Here is a 27,442-nt window from a genome sequence, read left to right as displayed (position 1 = left end):
CATACGTTATTTGTTTTTCTCTTTCTCACTTCACTCTGTATGACAGTCTCTAGGTCCATCCACCTCACTGCAAATAACTCAGTTCTGTTTCTTTTTATGGCTGAGTAATATTCCATTGTATATATGTGCCATATCTTTATCCATTCATCTGTTGATGGGCACTTAGGTTGCTTCCACGTCCTGGCTATCGTAAATAGTGCTGCAGTGAACATTGTGGTGCATGACTCTTTGTGAAGTATGGTTTTCTCAGGGTATGTGGCCAGTAGTGGGATTGCTGGGTCATATGGTAGTTCTATCTTTAGTTTTTTAAAGGAACCTCCATACTGTTCTCCACAGTGGCTGTATCAGTTTACACTCCCACCAACAGTACAAGAGGGTTCCCTTTTCTCCACACCCTCTCCAGCATTTATTGTTTGTAGATTTTTTGATGATGGCCATTCTGACCAGCATTAAGTGATATCTAATTGTAGTTTTGATTTGCATTTCTCTAATGATTAGTAATGTTGAGCATCTTTCATAGGTTTGTTGGCAATCTGTATTTCTTCTTTGGAGAAATGTCTGTTTAGGTCTTCTGCCCATTTTTGGATTGGGTTGTTTGTTTTTCTGATATTGAGCGGCATGAACTGCTTGTATATTTTGGAGATTAATCCTTTGTCAGTTGCTTCATTTGCAAATATTTTCTCGCATTCTGAGGGTTGTCTTTTTGTCCTGTTTATGGTTTCCTTTGCTGTGCAAAAACTTTTAACTTTCGTTAGGTCCCATTTGTTATTTTTGTTTTTCTTTCTAGGAGGTGGGTCAAAAAGGATCTTGCTGTGGTTTATGTCACAGAGTGTTCTGCCTATGTTTTCCTCTAAGAGTTTGATGGTGTCTGGGCTTACATTTAGGTCTTTAATCCATTTTGAGTTTATTTTTGTGTATGGTGTTAGGGAGTGTTCTAATTTCAGTCTTTTACATGTAGCTGTCCAGTTTTCACAGCACCACTTATTGAAGAGGCTGTCTTTGCTCCATTGTATATTCTTGCCTCCTTTATCAAAGATAAGGTGACCATATATGCGTCAGTATATCTCTGGGCTTTCTATCCTGTTCCATTGATCTATATTTCTGTTTTTGTGCCAGTACCATACTGTCTTGATTACTGTAGCTTTGTAATATAGTCTGAAGTCAGGGAGCCTGATTCCTCCAGCTCCATTTTTCTTCCTTAAGATTGCTTTGGCTATTCAGGGTCTTTTGTGTCTCCATACAAATTGTGAAATTTTTTGTTCTAGTTCTGTGAAAAATGCCATTGGTAGTTTGATAGAGGTTGCACTGAATCTGTAGATTGCTTTGGGTAGTATAGTCATTTTCACAATGTTGATTCTTCCATCCAGGAACATGATATATCCCTCCATCTTTTTGTATCATCTTTAATTTGTTTAATTTCTTTCATCAGTGTCTTATAGTTTTCTGCATACAGGTCTTTTGTCTCCTCAGGTAGGTTTATGCCTAGGTATTTTATTCTTTTTGTTGCAATGGTAAATGGGAATGTTTCTTTAATTTCTCTTTCAGATTTTTCATCATTAGTGCATAGGAATGCAAGAGAATTCTGTGCCTTAATTTTGTATCCTGCTACTCTACCAAATTCATTGATTAGCTCTAGTAGTTTTCTGGTAGCATCTTTAGGATTCTCTATATATAGTATCATGTCATCTGCAAACAGTGACAGTTTTACTTCTTCTTTACCGACTAGGATTCCTTTTATTTCTTTTTCTTCTCTGATTGTTGTGGCTAAAACTTCCAAAACTATGTTGAATAATAGTGGTGAGAGTGGGCAACCTTGTCTTGTTCCTGATCTTAGAGGGAATGGTTTCAGTTTTTCACCATTGAGAACAATGCTGGCTATGGGTTTGTCATATATGGCCTTTATTATATTGAGGTAGGTTCCCTCTATGCCTACTTTCTGGAGGGTTTTTATCTTAAATGGGTGTTGAATTTTGTCAAAAGCTTTTCCTGCATCTATTGAGATGATCATACGGATTTTATCCTTCAGTTTGTTAATATGATGTATCACATTGATTGATTTGTGTATAGTGAAGAATCCTTTCATTCCTGGGATAAACCCCACTTGATCATGGTGTATGATCCTTTTAATGTGCTTTTGGATTCTGTTTGCTAGTATTTTGTTGTTGTTGTTCAGGATTTTTGCATCTATGTTCATCAGTGATATTGGTCTGTAGTTTTCTTTTTTGTGTGACATCTTTGTCTGGTTTTGGTATCAGACTGATGGTGGCCTCGTAGAATGAGTTTGGGAGTGTTCCTCCCTCTGCTATATTTTGGAAGAGTTTGAGAAGGATAGGTGTTAGCTCTTCTCTAAATGTTTGGTAGAATTTGCCTGTGAAGCCATCTGGTCCTGGACTTTTGTTTGTTGGAAGATTTTTTTTTTTTTTTTATGATACGCGGGCCTCTCACTGTTGTGGTCTCTCCCATTGCGGAGCACAGGCTCTGGATGCGCAGGCTCTGCAGCCATGGCTCACGGGCCTAGTCGCTCTGCGGCATGTGGGATCTTCCCAGACCGGGGCACGAACCCGTGTCCCCTGCATCGTTAGGTGGACTCTCAACCACTGCGCCACCAGGGAAGCCCTTGTCGGAAGATTTTTAATCATAGTTTCTGTTTTAGTGGTCATGATTGGTCTGTTTTTATTTTCTATTTCTTCCTGGTTCAGTCTCGGAAGTTGTGCTTTTCTAAGAATTTGTCCATTTCTTTCAGGTTGTCCATTTTATTGGCGTATAGTTGCTTGTAGTAATCTCTCATGATCCTTTGCATTTCTGCAGTGTCAGTTGTTACTTCTCCTGCTTCATTTCTAATTTTATTGATTTGAGCCTTCTCCCTTTTTTTCTTGATGAGTCTGGCTAATGGTTTATCAATTTGGTTTATCTTCTCAAAGAACCAGTGTTTAGTTTTATTGATCTTTGCTATCGTTTCCTTCATTTCTTTTTCATTTATTTCTGATATGATCTTTATGATTTCTTTTCTTCTGCTAACTTTGACAGTTTTTTGTTCCTCTTTCTCTGATTGCTTTAGGTGTAAGTTTAGGTTGTTTATTTGAGATGTTTCTTGCTTCTTGAGGTAGGATCGTATTGCTATAAACTTCCCTTTTAGAACTGCTTTTGCTGCATCCCGTAGGTTTTGAGTCATCGTGTTTTCATTGTCATTTGTTTCTAGGTATATTCTGATTTCCTCTTTGATTTATTCAGTGATCTCTTGGTTATTTAGTAGTTTATTGTTTAGCCTGCATGTGTTTGTATTTGTTACAGATTTTTTCGTGTAATTGATATCTAGTCTCATAATGTTGTAGCCGGAAAAGATACTTGATAGGATTTCAATTTTCTTAAGTTTACTTAGGCTTGATTTGTGACCCAAGATATGACCTATCCTGGAGAATGTTCCATGAGCACTTGAGAAGCAAGTGTATTCTGTTGTTTTTGGATGGAATGTCCTGTAAATATCAATTAAGTCCATCTTGTTTAATGTGTCATTTAAAGTTTGTGTTTCCTTATTTATTTTCATTTTGGATGATCTGTCCATTGGTGAAAGAGGGGTGTTAAAGTCCCCTACTATGATTGTGTTACTGTCGATTTCCCCTTTTATGGCTGTTAGCATTTGCCTTATATATTGAGGTGCTCCTATGTTGGGTGCATAAATATTTACAATTGTTAATATCTTCTTGTATTGATCTCTTGATCATTATGTAGTGTCCTTCTTTGTCTCTTGTAATAGTCCTTATTTTAAAGTCTATTCTGTCTGATACGAGAATTGCTACACCAGCTTTCTTTTGAATTTCATTTGCATGGAATATCTTTTTCCATTCCCTCATTTTCAGTCTGTTTGTGTCCCTAGGTCTGAAGTGGGTCTCTTGTAGACAGCATATATACAGGTCTTGTTTTTGTATCCATTCAGCCAGTCTGTGTCTTTTGGTTGGAGGGTTTAATCCATTTACATTCAAGGTTATTATCGATATGTATGTTCCTGTTACCATTTTCTTAATTGTTTTGGGTTTGTTATTGTAGGTCTTTTCCTTCTCTTGTGTTTCCTGCCTAGAGAAGTTCCTTTAGTATTTGTTGTAAAGCTGGTTTGGTGGTGCTGAATTCTCTTAGCTTTTGCTTGTTTGTAAAGGTTTTAATTTCTCCGGCGAATCTGAATGAGATCCTTGCTGGGTAGAGTAATCTTGGTTGTAGGTTTTTCCCTTTCATCACTTATTTAAATATGGCCTGCCACTCCTTTCTGGCTTGCAGAGTTTCTGCTGAAAGATCAGCTGTTAACCTTATGGGGATTCCCTTTTATGTTATTTGTTGCTTTTCCCTTGCTGCTTTTAATATTTTTCCTTTGTATTTAATTTTTGATAGTGTGATTATTATGTGTCTTGGTGTGTTTCTCCTTGGATTTATCCTTTACGGTACACTCTGTGCTTCCTGCACTTAATTGACTATTTCCTTTCCCACATTATGGAAGTTTTTAACTGTAATCTCTTTAAATATTTTTTCAGTCCTTTTTTTTCTCTTCTTCTTCTGGGACCCCTATAATTCGAATGTTGGTGCATTTAATGTTGTCCCAGAGGTCTCTGAGACTGTCCTCGATTCTTTTCATTCTTTTTTCTTTATTCTGCTCTGTGGTAGTTATTTCCACTCTTTTATCTTCCAGGGCACTTATCGGTTCTTCTGCCTCAGTTACTCTGCTATTGATTCCTTCTAGAGAATTTTTAATTTCACTTATTAGGTTGTTCACCATTGTTTGTTTGCTCTTTAGTTCTTCTAGGTCCTTGTTAAACATTTCTTGTATTTTCTCCATTCTATTTCCAAGATTCTGGATCATCTTTACTATCGTTACTCTGAATTCTTTTTCAGGTAGGCTGCCTATTTCCTCCTCATTTGTTAGGTCTGGTGGGTTTTTACCTTGCTCCTTCGTCTGCTGTGTATTTCTCTGTCTTCTCATTTTGCTTATCTTACTGTGTTTGAGGTCTCCTTTTCACAGGCTGCAGGTTCTTAGTTCCCGTTGTTTTTGGTGTCTGCCCCCAGTGGGTAAGGTTGGTTCAGTGGGTTGTGTAGGCTTCCTGGTGGAGGGGCCTGGTGTCTGTGTTCTGGTGGATGAAACTGGATCTTGTCTTTCTGCTGAGCAGGACTGCATCTGGTGGTGTGTTTTGGGGTGTCTGTGAACTTACTATGATTTTAGGCAGCCTGTGTGCTAATGGGTAAGGTTGTGTTCCCATCTTGCTAGTTGTTTGGCATAGGGTGTCCAGCACTGTAGCTTGCTGGTTGTTGAGTGGAGCTGGATCTTAGCATTGAGATGGAACCTCTGTGAGAGCTTTCGCCATTTGATATTACATGGGGCCAGGAGGTCTCTGGTGGACCAATGTCCTGAAATTGGCTCCCCCACCTCAGAGGCTCAGGCCTGACACCTGGCCAGAGCACCAAGACCCTGTCAGCCACTCACCTCAGAAGAAAAGGGAGGTAAAAATAGGAAAGAAAGAAAGAAAAAATAAATAAAATAAAGGTTTTTTTAAAAAACTATTAAAAATAAAAAAGTAATAAAAAAAAAGAAAGAAGCGAACAACCAAAGCAAAAAACAAATCCACCAATGTTAACAAGTGCTAAAAAGTATACAGACCAAAACCAAAACAAAAAGTGGACAGACAGAATCCTAGGACAAATGGTAAAAGCAAAGCTATACAGACAAAATCACACAAAGAAGCATACACATACACCCTCACAAAAAGAGAAAAAGGAAAAAAAAAATATTAAAAAAAAAAAGGAAGAGGGCAACCAAATCAATAAACAAATCTACCAATGATAATAAGCTCTAAATACTAAACTAAGATAAACATAAAACCAGAAACAAATTAGATGCAGAAAGCAAACCCCAAGTCTGCAGTTGCTCCCCAGGTCCACCACCTCAATTTTGGGATGATTCGTTGTCTGTTCAGGTATTCCACAGCTGCAGGGTACATCAAGGTGATTGTGGAGATTTAATCTGCTGCTCCTGAGGCTGCATGGAAAGATCTCCCTTTCTCTTCTTTGTTGGCACAGCTGCCGGGGTTCAGCTTTGGATGTGGCCCCGCCTCTGCGTGTAGGTCGCCTGAGGGCATCTGTTCTTCGCTCAGACAGGACGGGGTTAGAGGAGCCGCTGATTAGGGGCCTCTGGCTCACTCAGGCTGGGGGAGGGAGGGGTACGGAATGCGGGGCGAGCCTGTGGCGGCAGAGGCCAGCGCAACATTGCAACAGCCTGAAATGCGCCGTGTGTTTTCCCGGGGAAGTTGTCCCAGCATCACGGGACCCTGGCAGTGGTGGGCTGCACAGGCTCCCAGGAGGGGAGGTGTGGATAGTGACCTGTGCTTGCACACAGGCTTCTTGGTGGCTGCAGCAGCAGCCTTAGCATTTCATGCCCGTTTCTTGTGTCCACACTGATAGCCGTGGCTCGCACCTATCTCTGGAGCTCGTTTAGGCGGTGCTCTGAATTCCCTCTCCTCTGCGCACCCTGAAACAATGGTCTCTTGCCTCTTAGCCAGTTCCAGACTTTTTCCCGGACTCCCTCCCGGCTAGCTGTGGCGCACTAACCCCCTTCAGGCAGTGTTCACACAGCCAACCCCAGTCCTCTCCCTGGGGTCTGACCTCCGAAGCCTGAGCCTCAGCTGCCAGTCCCAACCCGTCCCAGCCGGTGAGCAGACAAGCCTCTCGGGCTGGTGAGTGCTGGTCAGCAACGATCCTCTGTGTGAGAATCTCTCTGCTTTGCCCTCCGTACCCCTGTTGCTGCGCTCTCCTCTGTGGCTCCGAAGCTTCCCCCCTCCGCCACCCTCAGTCTCTGCCCACGAAGGGGCTTCCTAGTGTGTGGAAACCTTTCCTCCTTCACACCTCCCTGCCAGAGGTGCAGGTCCCGTCCGCGTTCTTTTATGTCTGTTTTTCCTTTTTTTCTTTGCCCTACCCAGGTACGTGGGGAGTTTCTTGCCTTTTGGGAAGTCTGAGGTCTTCTGCCAGCATTAAGTAGGTGTTCTGTAGGAGTTGTTCCACATGTAGATGTATTTTTGATATATTTGTGGGAAGGAAGGTGATCTCCATATCTTAGTCCTCTGCCATCTTGGAGGTCCCTCCTCATAGTTCTTTTATTTTCAGGAGACTAAATAATTGGGAGATAGAATTGTTCACGATAACTATAGTTGATATTTCTGGGAAGCCAGAAGAATGAACAAATCCAGATGATATATTAATGACTGAAAGAAATTGGCTTCAAATATTGAAGATATTTTTGATAGTTTTAGTGATAGAACATATCCCACTTCAAAGGCTGAAGTTGTGAAAATAATTCTAACTCTGGTGGTGCAGATATAGTTTTAAAATGAGGATTTGTTTTAAACAAAGTAATTTTAAGGTACTGATTGCACATGATCTGATTTCCTTAGTTTCTCGTTTAGCTAACTTTGATGGAGCAGCTGCTATATGCTTAGGCCCCTAAGTATGGTCCTCTGAGTAGATGGGGAAGGCAGACATACCTTTTTCAAAATGCTATAGAAGCCCAGAGGAAGAAATTAGTATGAAGGACCTAAATTTGAACTGGGATGACTAGGATTGCCCAGCAAAAGCGCAGAGGAAGGGCATCCCAGGTCTGTACATAGGTACGCAATTTGAAAATATAAGAGTGGTTGTCCTGTGTGGGTAGAGGGTGGATTATTTTGTTGTGCCTGGGTAGAGGGGCAGAGTCAGTAATACATAGGTGACAGGAGTTGCAGCTGTAACAGTAGATTGGACCAAGGTTTTGAAATGCTTCCAACGTTATGCTGAGGAGTTTGAAATTTATCCTACAGAATATGAGTTTTAGCAAAAGATTATGTGATTATATTGCACTTTACTTTAGGTAGATCAGTCTGGTATTACTTTGAGTTGAGTGGTGGAGGGACCAGAGGCCAGGAATCCTTAGGAAGCAGTTGCAGTAGTGTGGATAAGAAATGTTTAGTGCTGCAACAGGGACCATGAAAATGAAGAGGAGAGGTCTTATTTAAGAACTGTGACCAATTGCATTTAATTTACAGTTAAACTTTCCTTTAGACCACTTTTGAATATAAGTATTGACTCTGTATTATAACATCCTATTCATTTTATGTAAGACACAGATTGAGGATAGATTTGCATTTTGTATTCTGTGAAGTGAAACCTGTTTTTAAACCCAACTTTGTTTTGTTTTTTCTATTTTTAATTAAGGTATAACAATTTACATACAGTGAAAGTCCACCTGTTTAGTGCATAGTTCTAAAAGTTTTGACAAACATGTACAGTCAAGCAACTACCACCATAATCAAGATACAGAACAATTGCATCACCCACCAGAATTCTTTGTTCACCTTTGTAGTCAACCCTTCCCCCTATCTTCCATTCCTTGGCAACCACTATCTATTTTCTGCCCCTTTCCAGAATATCATGTGAATAGAATCAAAAAGCCTTTGAGTCTGGCTTCTTTCACTTAGCGGAATGTATTTGAGATTCATTCATGTTATTGTGTGTGAGTAATCTGTTCCTTTTTATTGCTTAGTGGTATTCGTTTGTATGGATGTACCACAGCTTATCCATTCCCTGGTTGAGGCATATTTGGATTACTCCAATTTTTCTTTTTTAATGGAAAATTGTCTAAGTTAGCTTGAAAGTTTAAGTCAACAGGTGAAAACCCTAAGTGATATAAGAAGTTAAAAGTTAGAAGTAAAAATTGTACCCATGTATGTGTGCTCATAAACAAGGACTAGAGGAAGCAATGTGGAAAAAATGAATATAGGAAACTTGTTGGTAGTGGTGAGATTGTAGATGATTAGCCTTTTCATTTTCTAAATTTTCTATTTTAATTAGAAACATTGATTTTGACATAATTTCAAACATACATGGAAAAATTACAGGAATAGTACAAGGAACTCCCATATACCTTGTACTCAGATTGTTTATATTTGGCCTCATTTGCTTCATCATTTTTCTACATGCATATATATATATATGCATATATATATATGCACATGTGTTTTCTGAAATGTTTGAAAGTTGGAGACATTATGCTCTTTTACCCTGATATATTTTAGTATGCATTTCTAAAGACTAGAACATTCTATTACTCAACCACAGTATAGCTATCAAAATCAGGAAATTTAACACTGATAAAACGCTATTACCTACAGGGGCCCCAGGTTCCAATCTCTGGTCGGGGAACTAGATCCCACATGCATGCCACGACTAAGAGTCTGCGTGCTGCAAGTAAGAAGTCCGCATGCCACAACTAAGAAGTCCACATGCCACAACTAAGAGCCCGCATGCGGCAACTAAAGATCCCACATGCCACAACTAAGCCCCGGCGCAGCCTAAATAAATAAATATTAAAAAATAAGTAAATTTTAAAAAATGCTATTACCTAATCCAAAGAAGGTATTCACAGTTTGACAATTATCCCGATAATATCTCTTTAAAAGATACTATAAGCTTTAGTCTTTCTCCTTGTCCAGGATCCAATTTAGGATCCTGAGTTCATTTAGCTGTCATGTCTCTTTAGTTTCCTTTAATCTGAAACAATCCCTCAGCCTTTCTTATTTCTTGACTTTGACTTTTTTGGAGAGTATAAGTAGATTCTTTAAGAATGGAATGTCCCTCAGTTTGCATTTGTCACATGTTTCCTCGTAATTAGGTTCAGGTTACACATTTTTTGCAGGAATACCACTGAAGTGATGATGTATCCTTAATGCATCATGACTGGAAGCACATGATGTGCATTATCCTATACTGGTGATGCTTAGCTTTGATTTCTTGACTAAGGTGGTATCTACCATGTTTTCCTCTGAAAGAGTTACTGTTTTTTCCTTTGTACTTAATAGGTAATTTGTGGTGAGATGTTTTGAGATTATGTAAATATCCTGTTCCTCATCCAACTTTTACCCGTTACTCATTCATCTTAGCATCCACGGATGATATTTTTCTAACTTCATCATACCTTATATTTATTAAGTGGTGTTCTGCTGTAAGGGAGATTCTCTTCTCTCCCATTAAAAAATTTGTTCATATTCATCTATATCGATAAATATATCGGTATGAACTCAAGAATTCATATTTTATTCAGTGGGTTATAATTCATTAGTATCATTTATTTTGACACTCAAAATGTCCCTGCTTTAGCCAGCAGGAGCCCCTTCTAGCTGACTTGTACTGTCTTGTGATTCTATTTATTACTTGCTTGCTTTCTAGCTCAAGAAGGTATTCCAGGTTCATCCTATATTTTCCCTGCCCCAGCCCTAAGATCAACCATTTCTTCAGAGAGCCCTAGTTCCTTTTAGTGGAGAATGGTATTTAGAAACCACAGTGTGGCTGCTGGCTGAGAGCTTGTTGTTATTACCTCCAGGACTTCTCAGGGGACACAGTGGACACACACACACAACACCACACACACACACACGATTTTAGTTTCATTTATTTTTTAAAATATTTATTTATTTTTGTCTGCGTTGGGTCTTTGTTGCAGTGTACAGGCTTCTCACTGCGATGGCTTCTCTTGTTGAGGAGCACAGGTTCTAGGTGCGCAGGCTTCGGTAGTTGTGGCACGCGGGCTCAGTAGTTGTGGCTCACGGACTCTAGAGTGCAGGTTCAGTAGTTGTGGCGCATGGGCTTAGTTGCTGTGCGGCATGTGGGATCTTCCTGAACCAGGGGTCGAATCCGTGTCCCCTACGTTGGCAGGTGGATTCCTAACCACTGTGCCACCAGGGAAGTCCCTTAGTTTCATTTAAAAAGAGATATTTAAGAACACATGCAAAGATCTTATCTGATTTTTATCTTTCTCCATACTAATGTAGCCACCAATTAATTAGCAGTTAGAATGAAGAAATTATAAAACTACTGAAATGCCACCTGTATGCGACATCTTTTTTAATTTTTTTATAGGCTGGAATTATCAGAGAGGCAGTGTTGATCAGTGGAAAGAACACCCCATCAACTTTTCCGTCACACTGCTTGCTTAGGACATGTTCACCTTTCCCTCAGTTAGAAAAGAGTGAAAATATCTACTTCAGGGATTAGAAAACTAACAAAAAGTACCTGCCACTCATTCAGTTGCCCAATAAACTGTTGATTTCTGATTTATCTAGCTATTTTCCTTTTTTCTTTCCTATTTCTGTAGTTCACGTCACTGGTTAAATTGTTGAAAATGGTTTTATATATTATAAATGTCACCTAGAAGTTTGGAAAAGATGAACTTTAATTTTTAGTTCAGAGTGAGGCATATATCCAACCTGTTGAAGTCCACAGTTTGGCTTTCTGGGCTGGATTTCTGTCTGTGATGGGGCCGTGTGCCCGTTCAGAGGTCAAGGGGAGTTGCTGATTGCAAATGAACCCTATTCTTTTGTCCTGTGTGTGTCGCACAACCATTTCTAATGTGAACAGACTAATTACTGGTAAAACTGGTAAAATGTTAGATTTAGGGATGGAGATTTGATTAAAATGTAGGATCCTGTATTCTTCCTAAACGCTACAAACAGCAGCAGCCACTTTAAAAATGATTTTTAACAGCTTTTTGGGGAAATAGTTTACATGCCACAAATTCACTATTTTAAGTGTACGTTCAGTGGTTTTTTAGTATATCACAGAGTTGTGCAATCATCACCACAATCGATTTTAGACCATTTTCAACACCCCTGAAAGAAACCATGTACCCGTTAGCAGTCATTCCCCAGTCCCACTTCTTGCAGGCTCTGACAACCACAGTCTACTTTCTGTCTCTAAGGATTTGCCTATTCTGGACATTTCATATAAATGAAATCATACAATATGTGGCCTTTTGTGACTGCTGCTTTCATTTAGCATAATGTTTTCAAGGTTCATCCATGTTATAAAAATGAATGTAGTACTTCATTCCTTTTTATGGCTGAATAAAATTCCATTATAAGGGTTCTGATTTCTTCACATCCTCATTAACACTTGTTATTGTCTGCTTTTTTTTTTTTTTTCGCGGTATGTGGGCCTCTCACTGTTGTGGCCTCTCCCGTTGCGGAGCACAGGCTCCGGACGCGCAGGCTCAACGGCCATGGCTCACGGGCCCAGCCGCTCCACGTCATGTGGGATCTTCCCGGGCCAGGGCACGAACCCGTGTCCCCTGCATCGGCAGGCGGACTCTCAACCACTGCGCCACCAGGGAAGCCCTGTCTGCTTTTTTAATTTTAGCTATCCTAGTGGGTGTGAAGTGTTATCTCATTGTGGTTTTGATTTGCATTCCCCTGATGGCTAATGATGTTGAGCATCTTTTTTTTGTTTGTTTTTGTGGTACGCGGGCCTCTCCCGTTGCGGAGCACAGGCTCCGGACGCGCAGGCTCAGCGGCCATAGCTCACGGGCCCAGCTGCTCCGCGGCATGTGGGATCCTCCCGGACCGGGGCACGAACTCGTGTCCCGTGCATCGGCAGGCGGACTCCCAACCACTGCGCCACCAGGGAAGCCCCTGAGCATCTTTTCATGTGCTTATTGGCCATTTGTATATCTTAGGAGAAATACCTATTCAGATATTTTGGCCATTTTAAAATTGGGTTGTCTTTTTATTATTGAGTTGTAATAGTTCTTTAACAACCACTTTTTGAGGGCCTAGTATGAGCACCAAGACCATGCTAGGTGCTTCCTCTTCACTGCTTTGTTTAATCCTCATAAAAATCCACATGGTAAGTTTTGTACCTTGTTTATAGATGAGGAGATTGATGATCAGAGTTAAAACAATGTATCTAAAGAGAGTCTTGAGTGGTAGCGGTCAAGACTCTAACCTTCATCTGTCTGAGTTCAAAGTTCCTGTTTTGTTGGCTACTCTGTGCTTCTGATTTTTTTTTTTTTTTTTTGTGGTACGCGGGCCTCTCACTGCCGCGGCCTCTCCTGTTGTGGAGCACAGGCTCCGGACGCGCAGGCTCAGCGGCCATGGCCCACGGGCCCAGCCGCTCCGTGGCATGTGGGATCTTCCCGGACCGGGGCATGAACCCGTGTCCCCTGCATCGGCAGGTGGACAATCAACCGCTGCGCCACCAGGGAAGCCCCTGTGCTTCTGATCTTTGACGTTGTTGAAACAGTGCCTGTGTTCTAGACCTTGGAATGAAAATTTCAGGAAGCATAGAGGGAATTCATACACTAAATAGTTAATCTTCAGAGTCCCTTCCAACATTTTATATACTAGATTTATTCCAGAAAACTTATGTATAAACCAAGGTAAAAAAAATAAAAATAGTCAGACTTCAGTCTCTGCTAAAAGAACTTCGAATATAAAGAAATCATGAGGTGCATCCTTTTGTAATATGAGTAAGTTATTTTCTGAGTTTGTGTAAGTTATATTCAGCTTCCCTAGAGCAGGGCACATATCAAATAAATTGTAAGATATGAGGGATTTTCAGAAAATATTGATATAACTTTATATATTAATTTTTTCCCTAATCTGGATGAAAAGTTGGTTAATCATTAACTGAGTGAACTTTTCAACAGAAGCAAAATAAACATCTGTGACCTGTCAGAACTTGTCTGAACTCTGCCCCATAAAGTATCAAGATACATTGTATGTACGCTGAGAAGTGTCAGTTATTATTTTATCACATACAGTTAGGAAGTGTCAAGCTTGGAGAGGGCACAGTGATGTTTATGATTAAAGGCTGAAAAGTTGGACTATTAATGAAATGAAACTGGCTTGTGGAGGACTAGTTGTAGCCACTTGATTTTAGGTCACTCATTCAGACTTTTGACTGAGAAAATGGTGTACCATAGATAATTCTGCTCTAAATGGAACAGGAAAAAATTAGAATTTAGCTAAGAGAGAATTCAGTGTAATTCAGTGTAATTCAGTCACTATTTACTGAATACCTATTGTGTGTCAGGAACTGGGGATATAAATAAAGATTTTTTTTTTCAAAAGCTGTGGTATCTGCTCTTGAGAAGCTGACATTTACTAGGGTTTCACGGAAAGGGAGTTTCCTGGCCTGGATCTTGAAGGGTAAAATAGAATTTGCTAAGACGGAGGTATTCCAGACACAGGGAGCAGCAAGGGCAAAGGCATGGAAGTATGAAGTAGCATGCCATGCTCTGAGAATTGCATGTATTTCAGCATGGTGAGCACTTACTTCCATTCCTTGTTGTGATATTAATATGATTTCTCTAGTAGGTTCACTTTTCAACCTCTTAGACTTTCCATACCCTCCTTTCACACTCGTTTTCAGCTGATTACTTTTGCCTTGTATGTTGTTGAAAAAACAGAAGCCATTAGACCCAAACTCCCTTATCTTCCATCCCAAGACCTATAGACCTATCTAGCATTCTACCCATCTGATCCTCTTCTTCCCTTGAGTCTCCTCCTCTTCCTTCATAGGTCACTAGATCTCATCCCCCTTCACCTTCTCAAGACTTCTGTCTCTTTTCCCCTGGTTCATTACCATCATCAGGCAAACATGCTCTAATATGTTAATCTTAAAACAAAAACAAACTTTCCTTAATACCACCCTCCCCTCCAGAGACCACTCCATTTCACTGTTCCCCTGAAAGTAATGTCTCAAAAGAGACACACTGTTTCTATTTCCCTCTCCTATTCACTCTTTAATTTACGGTAATCTCTACTGACTTCTGCCTTCCAACACTTGCTTAATATTGCTTTTGCCCAAGTCAGCTGAACTCTTCATGTTGCCAGTCCAGTGGGTATTTGACCTTTGGCAGCATTTGACATAGTTTCCTCCCTCCCAGATTCTTTCTCCCCTCTTGGCTTCTATGACATTATGTTCTTCTAGTTTTCCTCTTGCATCACTGGCTACTGCTTCCTCTTCCCTCCCAGACTTCTAAATAATTGAGATCCACAGGGTATTGTCCTAGGCTTACTTCTTTCTCTAGAATTCCCTCAAGGTGAGCTTGTCTGTTCCCATGGATTTAAATACTTTCATTATGCTAATGATTATCCGACCTTATCTCCAGCCTAGACTGCTTCTGAGCTCCAGACTGTCATATCCAACTGCCTTCTTGTCTCACAAAGGTCCCATACTGACTGTGCCTGAGATGGGACTTTGATCCCCTTCACTCTCACTGCATTCTTCCTTTTGTCAATAAATGGCACTGTCATCCCTTCAGTTATTCAGGCCAAACACCTAAATCATCCTTGCTCTTTCCCCTCCCCCTTAGATCTCTCTCGTGCCCAGCAGCAAGGCTTATGGATTCAATGTTTAAAATATATTTTGAATCCACTTCCTTCTCTCCATCTCCACTGGCAGACTGCCTCCACTTCCTATTTGGACCACTCCAGCAGCCTCGTAACCCTCTCCCCACCTAAGTTCTTGCATCCCAACCCCACCAATTCATTGTCTGCACAGTTGTAAGAATAATCACAAATCAAACTATTTCACTTCCCTGTTTAATCATTTCAGTGGTTTCCCAAAATCCCTTCTTTGACCTGGATGGTCTGGTCCCTGCCCAGTTCCCCAATTTCATTTTGTGTCATTTTGCCCCCACTTACTGTCTAGTGACTGGTCCTCTTTTACTTTCTTTTAACATGCTAAACTCTTTCCTCTCTCAGGATCTTTGCAAGTTTCCTCTTTGAATGTCTAGCTCCTTTTCTTCCTTTAATTGGGTCTTAGCTTAAATTCACTTGCTCAGAGACATCATTCCTTGACTGCCTTAACCTCGGTTCCTCTTTTTGTCTGCTTCCTAATACTTGTAATTATTTTGTCTGTTTACTTCTTTTTTTCCTGGAAAAATATAGATTCAGTGAGGACTGGGACTGGGTCTGACTTGTTCGCCATTGTACTCCCAGTACCTCGAACAATGCTTGGCCTGTAGCAGGCAGTCGTTAAATATTTATGAAATGATAGAAAGAAGGAAAGGGAAGAGAAGGGAAAGGAGAAATGGGTGGGGTGGGTGGGGAGAAAGAGGAGGAAAGAGAGGAGGTAGAGAAAGAAGGAAAGAAATGCTTTGCTTACTGAGCAGCTGCTACGCTCTTGACTCCTTCAAGTATATCCTTCCCATGTTTGTTGTTCCAGTCCTGGCCTCAGCCACCGCCAGGATGCTTGTGGTATGTCAGAGGAATTACTTAAAATCCTAAAGTGCCCTCACCTTCTTCAGACCTTTCAGTTTCTCTCAGCATCTAATGCTTGAGGCTCTGCAGCCTGTAATAGTCGTGGCTGTCATTTTTTACCATGGGCCAGGATCTCTGCTAGGTACCTTCCACACGGGATTCCACTTAATTCTGCAAAGTCACCGGCACCCTCCACCTTCTTCCCTGCCTCCCCACCAGAGGTTGCACAGAGATGAAGTAGCTTGCTCAGAATCGCATAGCTAGTGAGTGGAGGAAGCCTTGAGATTCTAACCCAGGCTTTTGTAGCTATAGGGACTATGTTCTTTCTGCCACATCAGGCCATTTATCTATAGTTGTTGCCCAAGTATCAAGCAACCAATAGACGGATGTTAGTAAATTCATATCTTGTGTCATAGCTAAAAAATAAATCTCGAGTCCAACCTCTGCTTACTCCCCACTTCATTATACCCTGTTTAATCACCATCGTCTCTTGCCTGGACTACTGCAGTAGCCTCTTAATTGGTCTCCCTGCCTCCTCACTTGCCCTCTTATAGTCCATTTTCCAGCTAGCAGCCAGATTTATTTTTTAAAACATGTAAATGGATTGTGCTACTCTCCAGCTTATACCCTGCAGTTCTCAAGGTACTTAAAATAAAATCCAAACTCTTAACTGTGACCTGTAAAGCCCCTTGTTATCTTGCCCTGCATGTTTCTGTGACCTTAGGTCCTTCTCCTCTGCTCTGCTCCAGCCATACTGGCCTTCTTATAGTTCCTTTAACTGCTAAGCTAGTTTCTACATCAAGTTCTTTATACTGGAAGTATAGAGCTGACTTCTCCACCTAAATCTTTACATGGCTGGCTCATTTACATAATTTAATACCTAATTTAAATATCACCTCCTCAGAGAGGCCTATCTGACTAGGCTATCTAAAATAGACCACCAGGGGTCTAAAGAAGCCGCCTTACAATGCAGGGGACACCGGTTCGATCCCTGATCAGGGAACTAAGATCCCACATGCCTGTGGGGCAACTAAGCCTGCGCCACAACTACTGAGCTCGCGTGCCTCAACTAGAGAGCCCGTGTGCTACAAACTGCAGAGCCCACATGCTCTGGAACCCACATGCCATAACTACAGAGCCTGTGTGCCACAAGTAGAGAGATAACCCTCATGCCGCAACAAAAGAGCCCGCACGCCTCAGAGACCCCGCGTGCTGCAACTAAGACCCGACGCAGACAAAAGTAAATTAAATAAATAATAAAATAAATCTTTAAAAAATAGATAAAATAGACCAACACACATAAATATACTTTCTTTATATCTCCTTAATCTGCCTTATTTTCTTCATAGTAACTATATTCTTTATTTTTTGCATGTTCATTGTCTCCCCCAGTGGCTTAGAAGCTTCATGAGGGTAGGTTCGTTGGTTTAATATATTTTCAAGGACAAGGCCTACCATCTAGTGAGCATTCAATATTTGTTGAAAAATGGGAAGAAAAGCTTAATTGTTTTATTGGCTTAATAACAGTTTCCTTTGGGTAAAAGGCACAGCATCTCTGTTAGGGTTTTTGAAAATTACTACTGTATAAATGTTGAAAAACCTAGTACCTATATGACTCCATGGATTGAAATCGATTCTTTCCCCCAGTTCTTTTAGAACTAATCAAATTGAGGCTGCTCCAACCAGCTCTGCAGTTGATGGATTTAAGGCAAGTCTTGTCTTTAAGGAGATTGAGAAGAAGCTTGAAGAGGTAAGATTTATGTAAAATATTGGGATATTTCTTACGGAAAAACCGGAACGAACTTTTTGGTCAACCCAATACTACCAGGAGGACCCTGGGGCTAGAGGAAGCAGATACAGATTTCAGGTGTTGCCATGAGTGGTACCAGTTGAAAATTTATATCGTACTGTCAAGTATTGAGTGTATTTTATATTTCTTAGTGTCTACTATGGCTTCCTTGTAATTTTGGTAAGAGTGCATTTCAGAGATGAATAAATCTCCAGATTTGAGTGATGTAAAGGGATTCTAATTTATTTTGGTATAGTTTCCTTCTGAGTTACAAAGATCTTACTTAGAACCATTCGAAAGAATAATATTTAAAGGAGCCTTAAAGGTACCTAATATCAAAACTCCTTTTAAAAAGAAATCTTTTGTGCTTGAGTTTTTCACAGTTTTAAAATTTGTTTTTCTTGTTGTAAAAATGATCTAATTAAAAGGATTATACAGAAGCATATAAAGAAGAAAAATTTTGGGCTTCCCTGGTGGCGCAGTGGTTGAGAGTCCGCCTGCTGATGCAGGGGACATGGGTTCATGCCCCGGTCCGGGAAGATCCCACATGCCGTGGAGCGGCTAGGCCCGTGAGCCATGGCCGCTGAGCCTGCACGTCCGGAGCCTGTGCTCCGCAATGGGAGAGGCCACAACAGTGAGAGGCCCGCATACTGAAAAAAAAAAAAAAAGAAAAATTTTAAATCTCCTGAAATGCCATTACTAAGAGTTCACTAAACTGTTAACAGTGGTTGACATTCTTTCAGACATCTCTCTGTGTGTATTAACATACAGTTTTACATAACTAGGATCATACCATGCATGTTGAGTTTTTAAATTTATATTATATATGCAACTATGTTTATGTACAGTACTTAGTTCTTAAAAAAATTTTTTATATATAGCAGGTTCTTATTAGTTATTCATTTTATACATATGAGTGTATATATGTCAATTGCAATCTCCCAATTCATCCCACCGTCACCAACCCCCATCACCACTTGCCCCCCTTGGTGTCCATATGTTTGTTCTCTACATCTCTGTCTCTATTTCTGCCTTGCAAACCGGTTCATCTGTACCATTTTTCGAGAATCCACATATATGCATTAATATATGATATTTGTTTTTCTCTTTCTGACTTACTTCACTCTGTATGACAGTCTCTAGATCCATCCACGTCTCTACAAATGACCCAGTTTTGTTCCTTTTTATGGCTGAGTAATATTCCATTGTACATATGTGCCACATCTTCTTTATCCATTTGTCTGTCGATGGGCATTTAGGTTGCTTCCATGACCTGGCTGTTGTAAATAGTGCTGCAGTGAACATTGGGGTGCATGTGTCTTTTTGAATTATGGTTTTCTCTGGGTATATGCCCAGTAGTGGGATTGCTGGGTCATATGGTAATTCTATTTTTAGTTTTTTTTTTTTCCTTTCTTTTTTTAACATCTTTATTGGAGTAAAATTGCTTTACAATGCTGTGTTAGTTTCTGCTTTATAACAAAGTGAATCAGCTATACATACACATATATCCCCATATCTCCTCCCTCTTACGTCTCCCTCCGACCCTCCCTATCCCATCCCTCTAGGTGATCACAAAGCACTGAGCTGATCTCCATGTGCTATGTGGCTGCTTCCCACTAGCTATCTATTTTACATTTGGTAGTGTATATATGTCCATGCTACTCTCGCACTTCGTCCCAGCTTACCCTTCCCCCACCCTGTGTCCTCAAGTCCATTCTCTACATCTGCGTCTTTATTCCTGTCCTGCCCCTAGGTTCTTCAGAACCTTTTTTTTTTTTTAGATTACATGTATATGTGTTAGCATACAGTATTTGTATGTATGTATCTTTCTGACTTACTTCACTCTGTATGACAGACCCTGGGTCCATCTACCTCACTACAAATAACTCAATTTCTTTTCTTTTTATGGCTGAGTAACATTCCATTGTATGTATGTGCCACATATTCTTTATCCATTCATCTGTTGATGGACACTTAGGTTGCTTCCATGTCCTGGCTATTGTAAATAGTGCTGCAGGGCTTCCCTGGTGGTGCAGTGGTTGAGAGTCCGCCTGCCGATGCAGGGGACACAGGTTCGTGCCCCGGTCCGGGAAGATCCCACATGCTGCGGAGCGGCTGGGCCCGTGAGCCATGGCCGCTGAGTCTGCGCATCCGGAGCCTGTGCTCTGCAACGGGAGAGGCCACAACAGTGAGAGGCCCGCATACCGCAAAAAATAATAATAATAAAAAAATAGTGCTGCAGTGAACATTGTGGTGCATGACTCTTTTTGAGTTATGGTTTTCTCAGGGTATATGCCCAGTAGTGGGATTGCTGGGTCGTGTGGTAGTTCTATTTTTAGTTTTTTATGGAACCTCCATACTGTTCTCCATAGTGGCTGTATCAATTTACATTCCCACCAACAGTGCAAGAGGGTTCCCTTTTCTCCACACCCTCTCCAGCATTTATTGTTTGTAGATTCTTTGATGATTGCCATTCTGACTGGTGTGAGGTGATACCTCATTATACTTTTGATTTGCATTTCTCTAAAAATTAGTGATGTTGTGCATCTTTTCATGTGCCTCTTGGCCATCTGTATGCCTTCTTTGGAGAAATGTCTGTTTAGGTCTTCTGCCCATTTTTGGATTGGGTTGTTTGTTTGTTTAACATTGAGCTGCATGAGCTGTTTATATATTTTGGAGATTAATCCTTTGTCCATTGATTCGTTTACAAATATTTTCTCCCATTCTGAGGGTTTGTCTTTTTGTCTTGTTTATAGTTTCCTTTGCTGTGCAAAAGCTTTTAAATTTCATTAGGTCCCATTTGTTTATTTATTTATTTATTTCCATTACTCTAGGAGGTGGGTCAAAAAAGATCTTCCTGTGATTTATGTCAAAGAGTGTTCTTCCCATGTTTTCCTCTAAGAGTTTTATAGTGTCCGGTCTTACATTTAGGTCTTTAATCCATTTTGAGGTTTTTTTTGTGTATGGTGTTAGGGAGTGTTCTAATTTCATTCTTTTAAATGTAGCTGTCCAGTTTTCCCAACACCACTTATTGAAGAGGCTGTCTTTTCTCCATTGTATATCCTTGCCACCTTTGTCATAGATTAGTTCACTATAGGTGCGTGGGTTTATCTCTGGGCTTTCTGTCCTGTTCCATTGATCTGTATTTCTGTTTTTGTGCCATATTGTACCATATTGTCTTGATTACAGTAGCTTGGTAGTATAGTGTGAAATCAGGGAGTCTGATTCCTCCAGCTCCGTTTTTTTCCCTCAAGATTGCTTTGGCTATTCGGGGTCTTTTGTGTCTCCATACAAATTTTAAGATTTTTTGTTCTAGTTCTTTAAAAAATGCCCTTGGTAATTAGATAGGGATTGCACTGAATCTGTAGATTGCTTTGGGGAGTGTAGTCATTTTGACAATATTGATTCTTCCAATCCAATAACATGATATATCTCTCCATCTGTTCGTGTCATCTTTGATTTCTTTCATCAGAGGCTTATAGTTTTCTGAGTACAGGTCTTTTATCTCCTTAGGGAGGTTTATTCCTAGGTATTTTATTCTTTTTGTTGCAGTGGTGAATGGAATTGTTTCCTTAATTTCTCCTTCTGATCTTTTGTTGTTAGTGTATAGGAATGCAAGAGATTTCTGTGCATAAATTTTTTATCCTGCAACTTTACCAAATTCATTGATTAGTTCTAGTAGTTTTCTGGTAGCACCTTTAGGATTATCTATGTGTAGTATCATGTCATCTGCAGACAGGGACAGTTTTACTTCTTCTTTTCCAATTTCTATACCTTTTATTTCTTTTTCTTCTCTGATTGCTGTGCCTAGAACTTCCAAAACTATGTTGAATAATAGTGGTGAGAGTGGACATCCTTGTCTTGCTCCTGATATTAGAGGAAATGCTTTTAGTTTTTCACCATTGAGAATGATGTTTGCTGTGGGTTTGTTGTATATGGCCTTTATTATGTTGAGGTTGGTTCCCTCTATGCCCACTTTCTGGAGAGTTTTTATCATAAATTGGTGTTGAATTTTGTCAGAAGCTTTTTCTGCATCTATTGAGATGATCATATGGTTTTCATTCTTCAATTTGTTAATGTGGTGTATCACACTGATTGATTTGCATATATTGAAGAATCCTTGCATCCCTGAGATAGACCCCACTTGATCGTGGTGTATGATCCTTTTAATGTGCTGTTGGATTCTGTTTGCTAGTATTTTGTTGAGGATTTTTGCATCTATATTCATCAATGGTATTGGTCTGTAATGTTTTTTATGGTATCTTTGTCTTATTTTGGTATCAGGGTGAAGGTGGCCTCATAGAATGAGTTTGGGAGTGTTTCTTCCTCTGCAATTTTTAGGAAGAGTTTGAGAAGGATGGGTGTTAGCTCCTCTCTAAATGTTTGATAGAATTCACCTGTGAAGCCATCTGGTCCTGGACTTTTGTTTCTTGAAAGGTTTTTAACCACAGTTTCAAATTCATTACTTGTGATTGGTCTGTTCATATTTTCTATTTCTTCCTGGTTCAGTCTTGGAACTTTATACCTTTCTAAGAATGTGTTCATTTCTTCCAGGTTGTCCATTTTATTGGCATAGAGTTGCTTGTAGTAGTCTCTTATGATGCTTTGTATTTCTGTGGTGTCCGTTGTAACTTCTCCTTTTTCATTTCTAATTTTATTGATTTGAGTCCTCTCCCTCTTTTTCTTGATGAGTCTGGCTAAAGGTTTATCAATTTTGTTTATCTTCTCAAAGAACCAGCTTTTAGTTTTATTGATCTTTGCTGTTGTTTTCTTTGTTTCTATTTCATTTATTTCTGCTCTGATCTTTATGATTTCTTTCCTTGTACTGACTTTGGGTTTTGTTTGTTCTTCTTTCACTAGTTCCTTTAGGTGTAAGGTTAGATTGTTTCTTCGAAATTTTTCTTGTTTTTTGAGGTAGGATTGTTTTGCTATAAACTTCCCTCTTAGAACTGCTTTCACTGCATCCCATGGGTTTTGGATCGTCGTGTTTTCATTGTCGTTTGTCTCTAGGTATTTTTTGATTTCCTCTTTGATGTCTTCATTTATCTCTTAGTTATTTAGTGATGTATTGTTTAACCTCCATGCGTTTGTGTTTTTTACATGTTTTTCCCCTGTAGTTTATTTCTAACCTCACAGCATTGTGGTCGGAAAAGATGCTTGATATGATTTCAGTTTTCTTAAATTTACCGAGGCTTGATTTGTGACCCAAGATGTGATCTATCCTGGAGAATGTTCCGTGTGTACTTGAGAAGAAAGTGTATACTGCTGTGTTTTGATAGAATGTCCTATAAATATCAATTAAATCTATCTGGTCTGTTGTGTCATTTAAAGCTTGTGTTTCCTTATTAATTTTCTGTCTGGATGATCTGTCCATTGGTGTAAGTGAAGTGTTAAAGTCCCCCACTATTATTGTGTTACTGTCAATTTCCTCTTTTATAGCTGTTAGCATTTGCCTTATGTGTTGAGGTGCTCCTGTGTTGGGTGCATGTATATTTATAAGTGTTGGATTGATCCCTTGATCACTATGTAGTGTCCTTCCTTTTCTCTTGTAACTTTCTTTATTTTAAAGTTTATTTTATCTGATACGAGTATTGCTACTCCAGCTTTCTTTTGATTTCCATTTGCATGGCATATCTTTTTCCACACCTTCACTTTCAGTCTGTATGTTTCCCTAGGTCAGAAGTGGGTCTCTTGTAGACAGCATATGTATGGGACTTGTTTTTGTATCCATTCAGTGAGCCTGTGTCTTTTGGTTGGAGCATTTAATCCATTCACATTTAAGGTAATCAGTTTGTATGTTCTTATTACCATTTTCTTAATTGTTTTGGATTTGTTTTTGTAGGTCCTTTTCTTCTCTTTTGTTTTCCACTTAGAGAAGTTCCTTTAGCATTTGTTGTAGAGCTGGTTTGGTGGTGCTGAATTCTCTTTGCTTGTCTGTAAAGATTTCGATTTCTCTGTCGAATCTGAATGAGATCCTTGGTGGGAGAGTAATCTTGGTTGTAGGTTCTTCCCTTTCATCACTTTAAATATATCTTGCCACCCCCTTCTGGCTTGTAGAGTTTCTGCTGAGAAATCAGCTGTTAACCTTATGGGAGTTCCCTTGTGTGTTGTCATTTTTCCCTTGTTGCTTTTAAAAATTTTTCTTTGTCTTTTTAATTTTTGTCTATTTGATTAGTGTATGTCTTGGTGTGTTTCTCTTTGGGTTTATCCTGCCTGGGACTCTCTGTGCTTCCTGGACTTGGGTGGCTATTTTTTTCCCATGTTAGGGAAGTTTTCAACTATAATCTCTTCAAATATTTTCTCGAGTCCTTTCTCTCTCTCTTCTCCTTCTGGGACCCCTATAATGCGAATGTTGGTGCATTTAATGTTGTCCCAGAGGTCTCTTAGGCTGTCTTCGTTTCTCTTCATTCTTTTTTCTTTATTCTGTTCCACAGCAGTAAATTCCACCATTCTGTCTTCCAAGTCACTTATCCATTCTTCTGCCTCAGTTATTCTGTTAATGATTCCTTCTGGTATTTTTCATTTTAGTTATTGTATTGTTCAACTCTGTTTGTTTGTTCTTTAATTCTTCTAGGTATTTGTTCTTTAATTCTTCTAGGTGTTTGTTAAACATTTCTTACATTTTCTTGATCTTTGCCTCCATTCTTTTTCTGAGGTCCTGGATCATCTTCACTATCATTATTCTGAATTCTTTTTCTGGAAGGTTGCCTATCTGCACTTCATTTAGTTGTTTTTCTGGGGTTTTATCTTGTTCCTTTATCTGGTCCATAGTCCTCTGCCTTTTCATTTTGTCTATCTGTCTGTGAATGTGGTTTTCGTTCCACAGGCTGCAGGATTATAGATCTTCTTGCTTCTGCTGTCTGCCTTCTGGGGGATCAGTAATTAGTTCTTGATAGATAATAATCATACTAAAGCAATCTAGCAGTAATTCTCCAAAATAGAGAGTTATTCTCTTCAGGCAAAATTAGGTATTTACTTCATTGTTTCAAACTTAAAGATACCTTGGAATTTCATAATGATTTTAATTGTGACCAGTGAGGCACAGTTACAGCCACAGTCACATAATTCCAATTACACATCTATTAAGCTGACCAGTGGGCTGAAATAAAGGATTCAGAACATTTAAGGTGTGCATTTCACTCATGTTAGAGCCACAGTGTGAAGGCAAGCATTGTGCGTATCTTGTAACTCCCTTATTATAGCACAAAGGATTTCTTAACACTTTAAGGTGATTGTGCTGTGGATGGGAAAACAGCTAAAGTGACTGATGTGTCTTGACAAAGTACCCTGCATTTCTAGAATTTTCATAATGATCAACAATCTTCTTGATGTAGAGGAGGCCAGGGCTGACAGTTCCCAGCAGGCAGGCAGTGGCCCAGGAGCTTGCAGACCTATCTTGCCGCCATCTTGAGGGATACACCCTTGTTAGTCTACCTGTTTTGTTTTGTTTTAATATTCATTTATTTATTTTTTTGGCTGCGCCAGGTCTTAGTTGCGCTATGCAGGATCTTTAGTTGCTGCATGTGTGATCTAGTTCCCTGACCAGGGATTGAACCCAGGCCCCCTGTGTTGGGAGTGTGGAGTCATAGCCACTGGACTGTCAGGGAAGTCCCTGCCTGTTATTTTATAACCTGCTTTCTTCTCTTGATAGTATGTTCCCTGCCCATAAATATAAATCCTTACCATCAGTTTTAATGACCCTGTAGTACATGTTTGAATATAGGCATCATAATCTATATAACTAGCCTCCTGTGTTGAACATTGTGTTGTATTTAAATCTTGCAAGTAAAAAAAACAGGTATAATAAATTTCCTTTTGCCCTCATTTTTAAATACTTAACGCCATGATTACCTTAGCACAAATAGTTAGAAGGGGAAATTGTTGGGTTGTTGGATATGTATGTTTAGCTTTTTGATACATGTTGCCAAACTATCCACCAAAAAGAGGGAACTAATTTACAAACTTAATGACAGTTCATGAGAGTGATGGTTTTTTCTTCACACTATCTCCAGTGCTTCCTTGGTTGGTTTTTAAAAAAATCTTTGCCAATAGTAGGGAAATATATCTCATTATTGTTTTCTAAATTTCTTTTATTACAAATGTCCACTGAAGTGAAGCTGGAGTCTCTAAGGGCTCAGCTTGAAAAAAATTTTTTTCATGCCACCAGTATTTGCCTGCAGAGTAATCCATAGGATAGTTGCTTCTGCCAGGTTGTCCCTTTTTTTTTCTTTTTTTTCAACTTTATTCTGTCAAAAAAGAAAATAGTTTAGAGAGTATCTGTTATGGCTGTATGTCAACCATTGCATATTTCATTACTGGGATTAACGAAACAGTGCTGTTTTTATTTCACAGCTTTCTTTTAGCTTTGCAAATGTATGCCTCTTGCTCCCATTTTAATTCTTTTCGTCTCCTTCTGTAACCTCACTTGCATGGACCTTGTCCCCTTGTTTCTTTTTTCCTTCCCACGATTGTCAGTTTCCTAAATGTTTGCAGTACTAGAAAGTGAAAGTCTTGGAATCTTTTGTCAATTCATGCATTTTCTGCATTGCAAAGGAAGCCTGACAAGAGATTTTATTTCCACTTTTGTTTTCGATAGCAATACCCCATTGCCCTTCTTTGAATTGTCTTAATTTTTTGTTCCTATTAAGTTTACAACAGGACCTACTCCTTGACCCTTTGCCTACTCAGAAAGAAGTACTTTTCTTCGAGCAAGCAGGCACTTAGAACTTTCTTAGTATTAGTGATCTCTAGTGTTGCAACAGATGTGTATTTTCTTTACCCTTTTAACTCTCTCCTCCTTGTCCATTTCCTTGCCCTCTCTCACTCCTTCTTCAACTGAAAATGTTTTATTGACCAAAGGATTTGATTTTATAAGAGGATCAGTTGGTTGTCAAAAGTAACAGCAAGTTCAAAATTAATCTACATCTGTCTTAAGGAAGTGGGAGGAATTTCCAGGTATTCAGGTAGAATTCCTAAACGTTTGCTGGTGATTTCCTGCTCTAACTTGTTGGTGTCTAACATAACTATTCCTGAGGCATTGTGCAAGCAGATGACACGTAGATGCAGCTGGAAGTAGCTGTTCATGGGCTCTTGGCCCCAAAGGAAGCCTGGCTCCTTGGGTGGCCCAGCACACCAGCGTTACTACCTACTCTTCTAGATTATCTCCACAGAACCTTGAAGGATAAAGGATTTTAAGGAATGTGGAAAAGACTTGAACTTTCTTTTAATTTATTTATGGACAGAAACTACTTTTATAGGCCAAAGTTTGGAAGTGTTGATATAACCTACTTTGCCATATGGTATGAGCAAATGGAAAGAGCATTGAATTTGAAGTTAAACCAACCTGAGATTGATTTCTGGTTGTGTTGCTTACTTGTCATATGTCCTTGCCCCTCAGGGAACATTGAGTTTAGTGGGAAAATAGACATGGGAAATTTTTCCCGGAAAAAAAAAAAAACTGCTTTAGCAAGAAACTTGCAGGTGGGTGTATGTGCAAAGGGCTATCAAAATGTCCTGGAGAGGCAGGAACGCCTTTCCAGAAGAGTTAGCATGTGAGCTGAGACTTGAATTGATGAAGTTAGGTGGGAATGGAGAGTAGGAGGAGGTGAAC

General features: G+C 39.7%; 1 protein-coding gene across 3 annotated transcripts in view; it reads left to right on the top strand.

The window, feature by feature from the left end:
• SCP2 (sterol carrier protein 2) overlaps positions 1-27,442 on the top strand; it is a 160,977-nt gene that overhangs the window by 108,727 nt on the left and 24,808 nt on the right. For all 3 annotated transcript variants that reach the window (XM_029228512.1, XM_029228511.1, XM_029228513.1), the window contains one exon: positions 17,691-17,793. In XM_029228512.1, the coding sequence (XP_029084345.1) occupies positions 17,691-17,793 (103 nt within the window). The remainder of the gene's footprint in view (positions 1-17,690; positions 17,794-27,442) is intronic.

The sequence above is a fragment of the Monodon monoceros genome, unplaced genomic scaffold (assembly GCF_005190385.1).
Source record: "Monodon monoceros isolate NGI ecotype Baffin Bay Population unplaced genomic scaffold, NGI_Narwhal_1 Super_Scaffold_18, whole genome shotgun sequence".
NCBI classification, from domain to species: Eukaryota; Metazoa; Chordata; class Mammalia; order Artiodactyla; family Monodontidae; genus Monodon; species Monodon monoceros.
The sequence above is the reverse complement of the archived record's forward strand: the minus strand, read 5'-3'. Positions and strand labels throughout refer to the sequence as shown.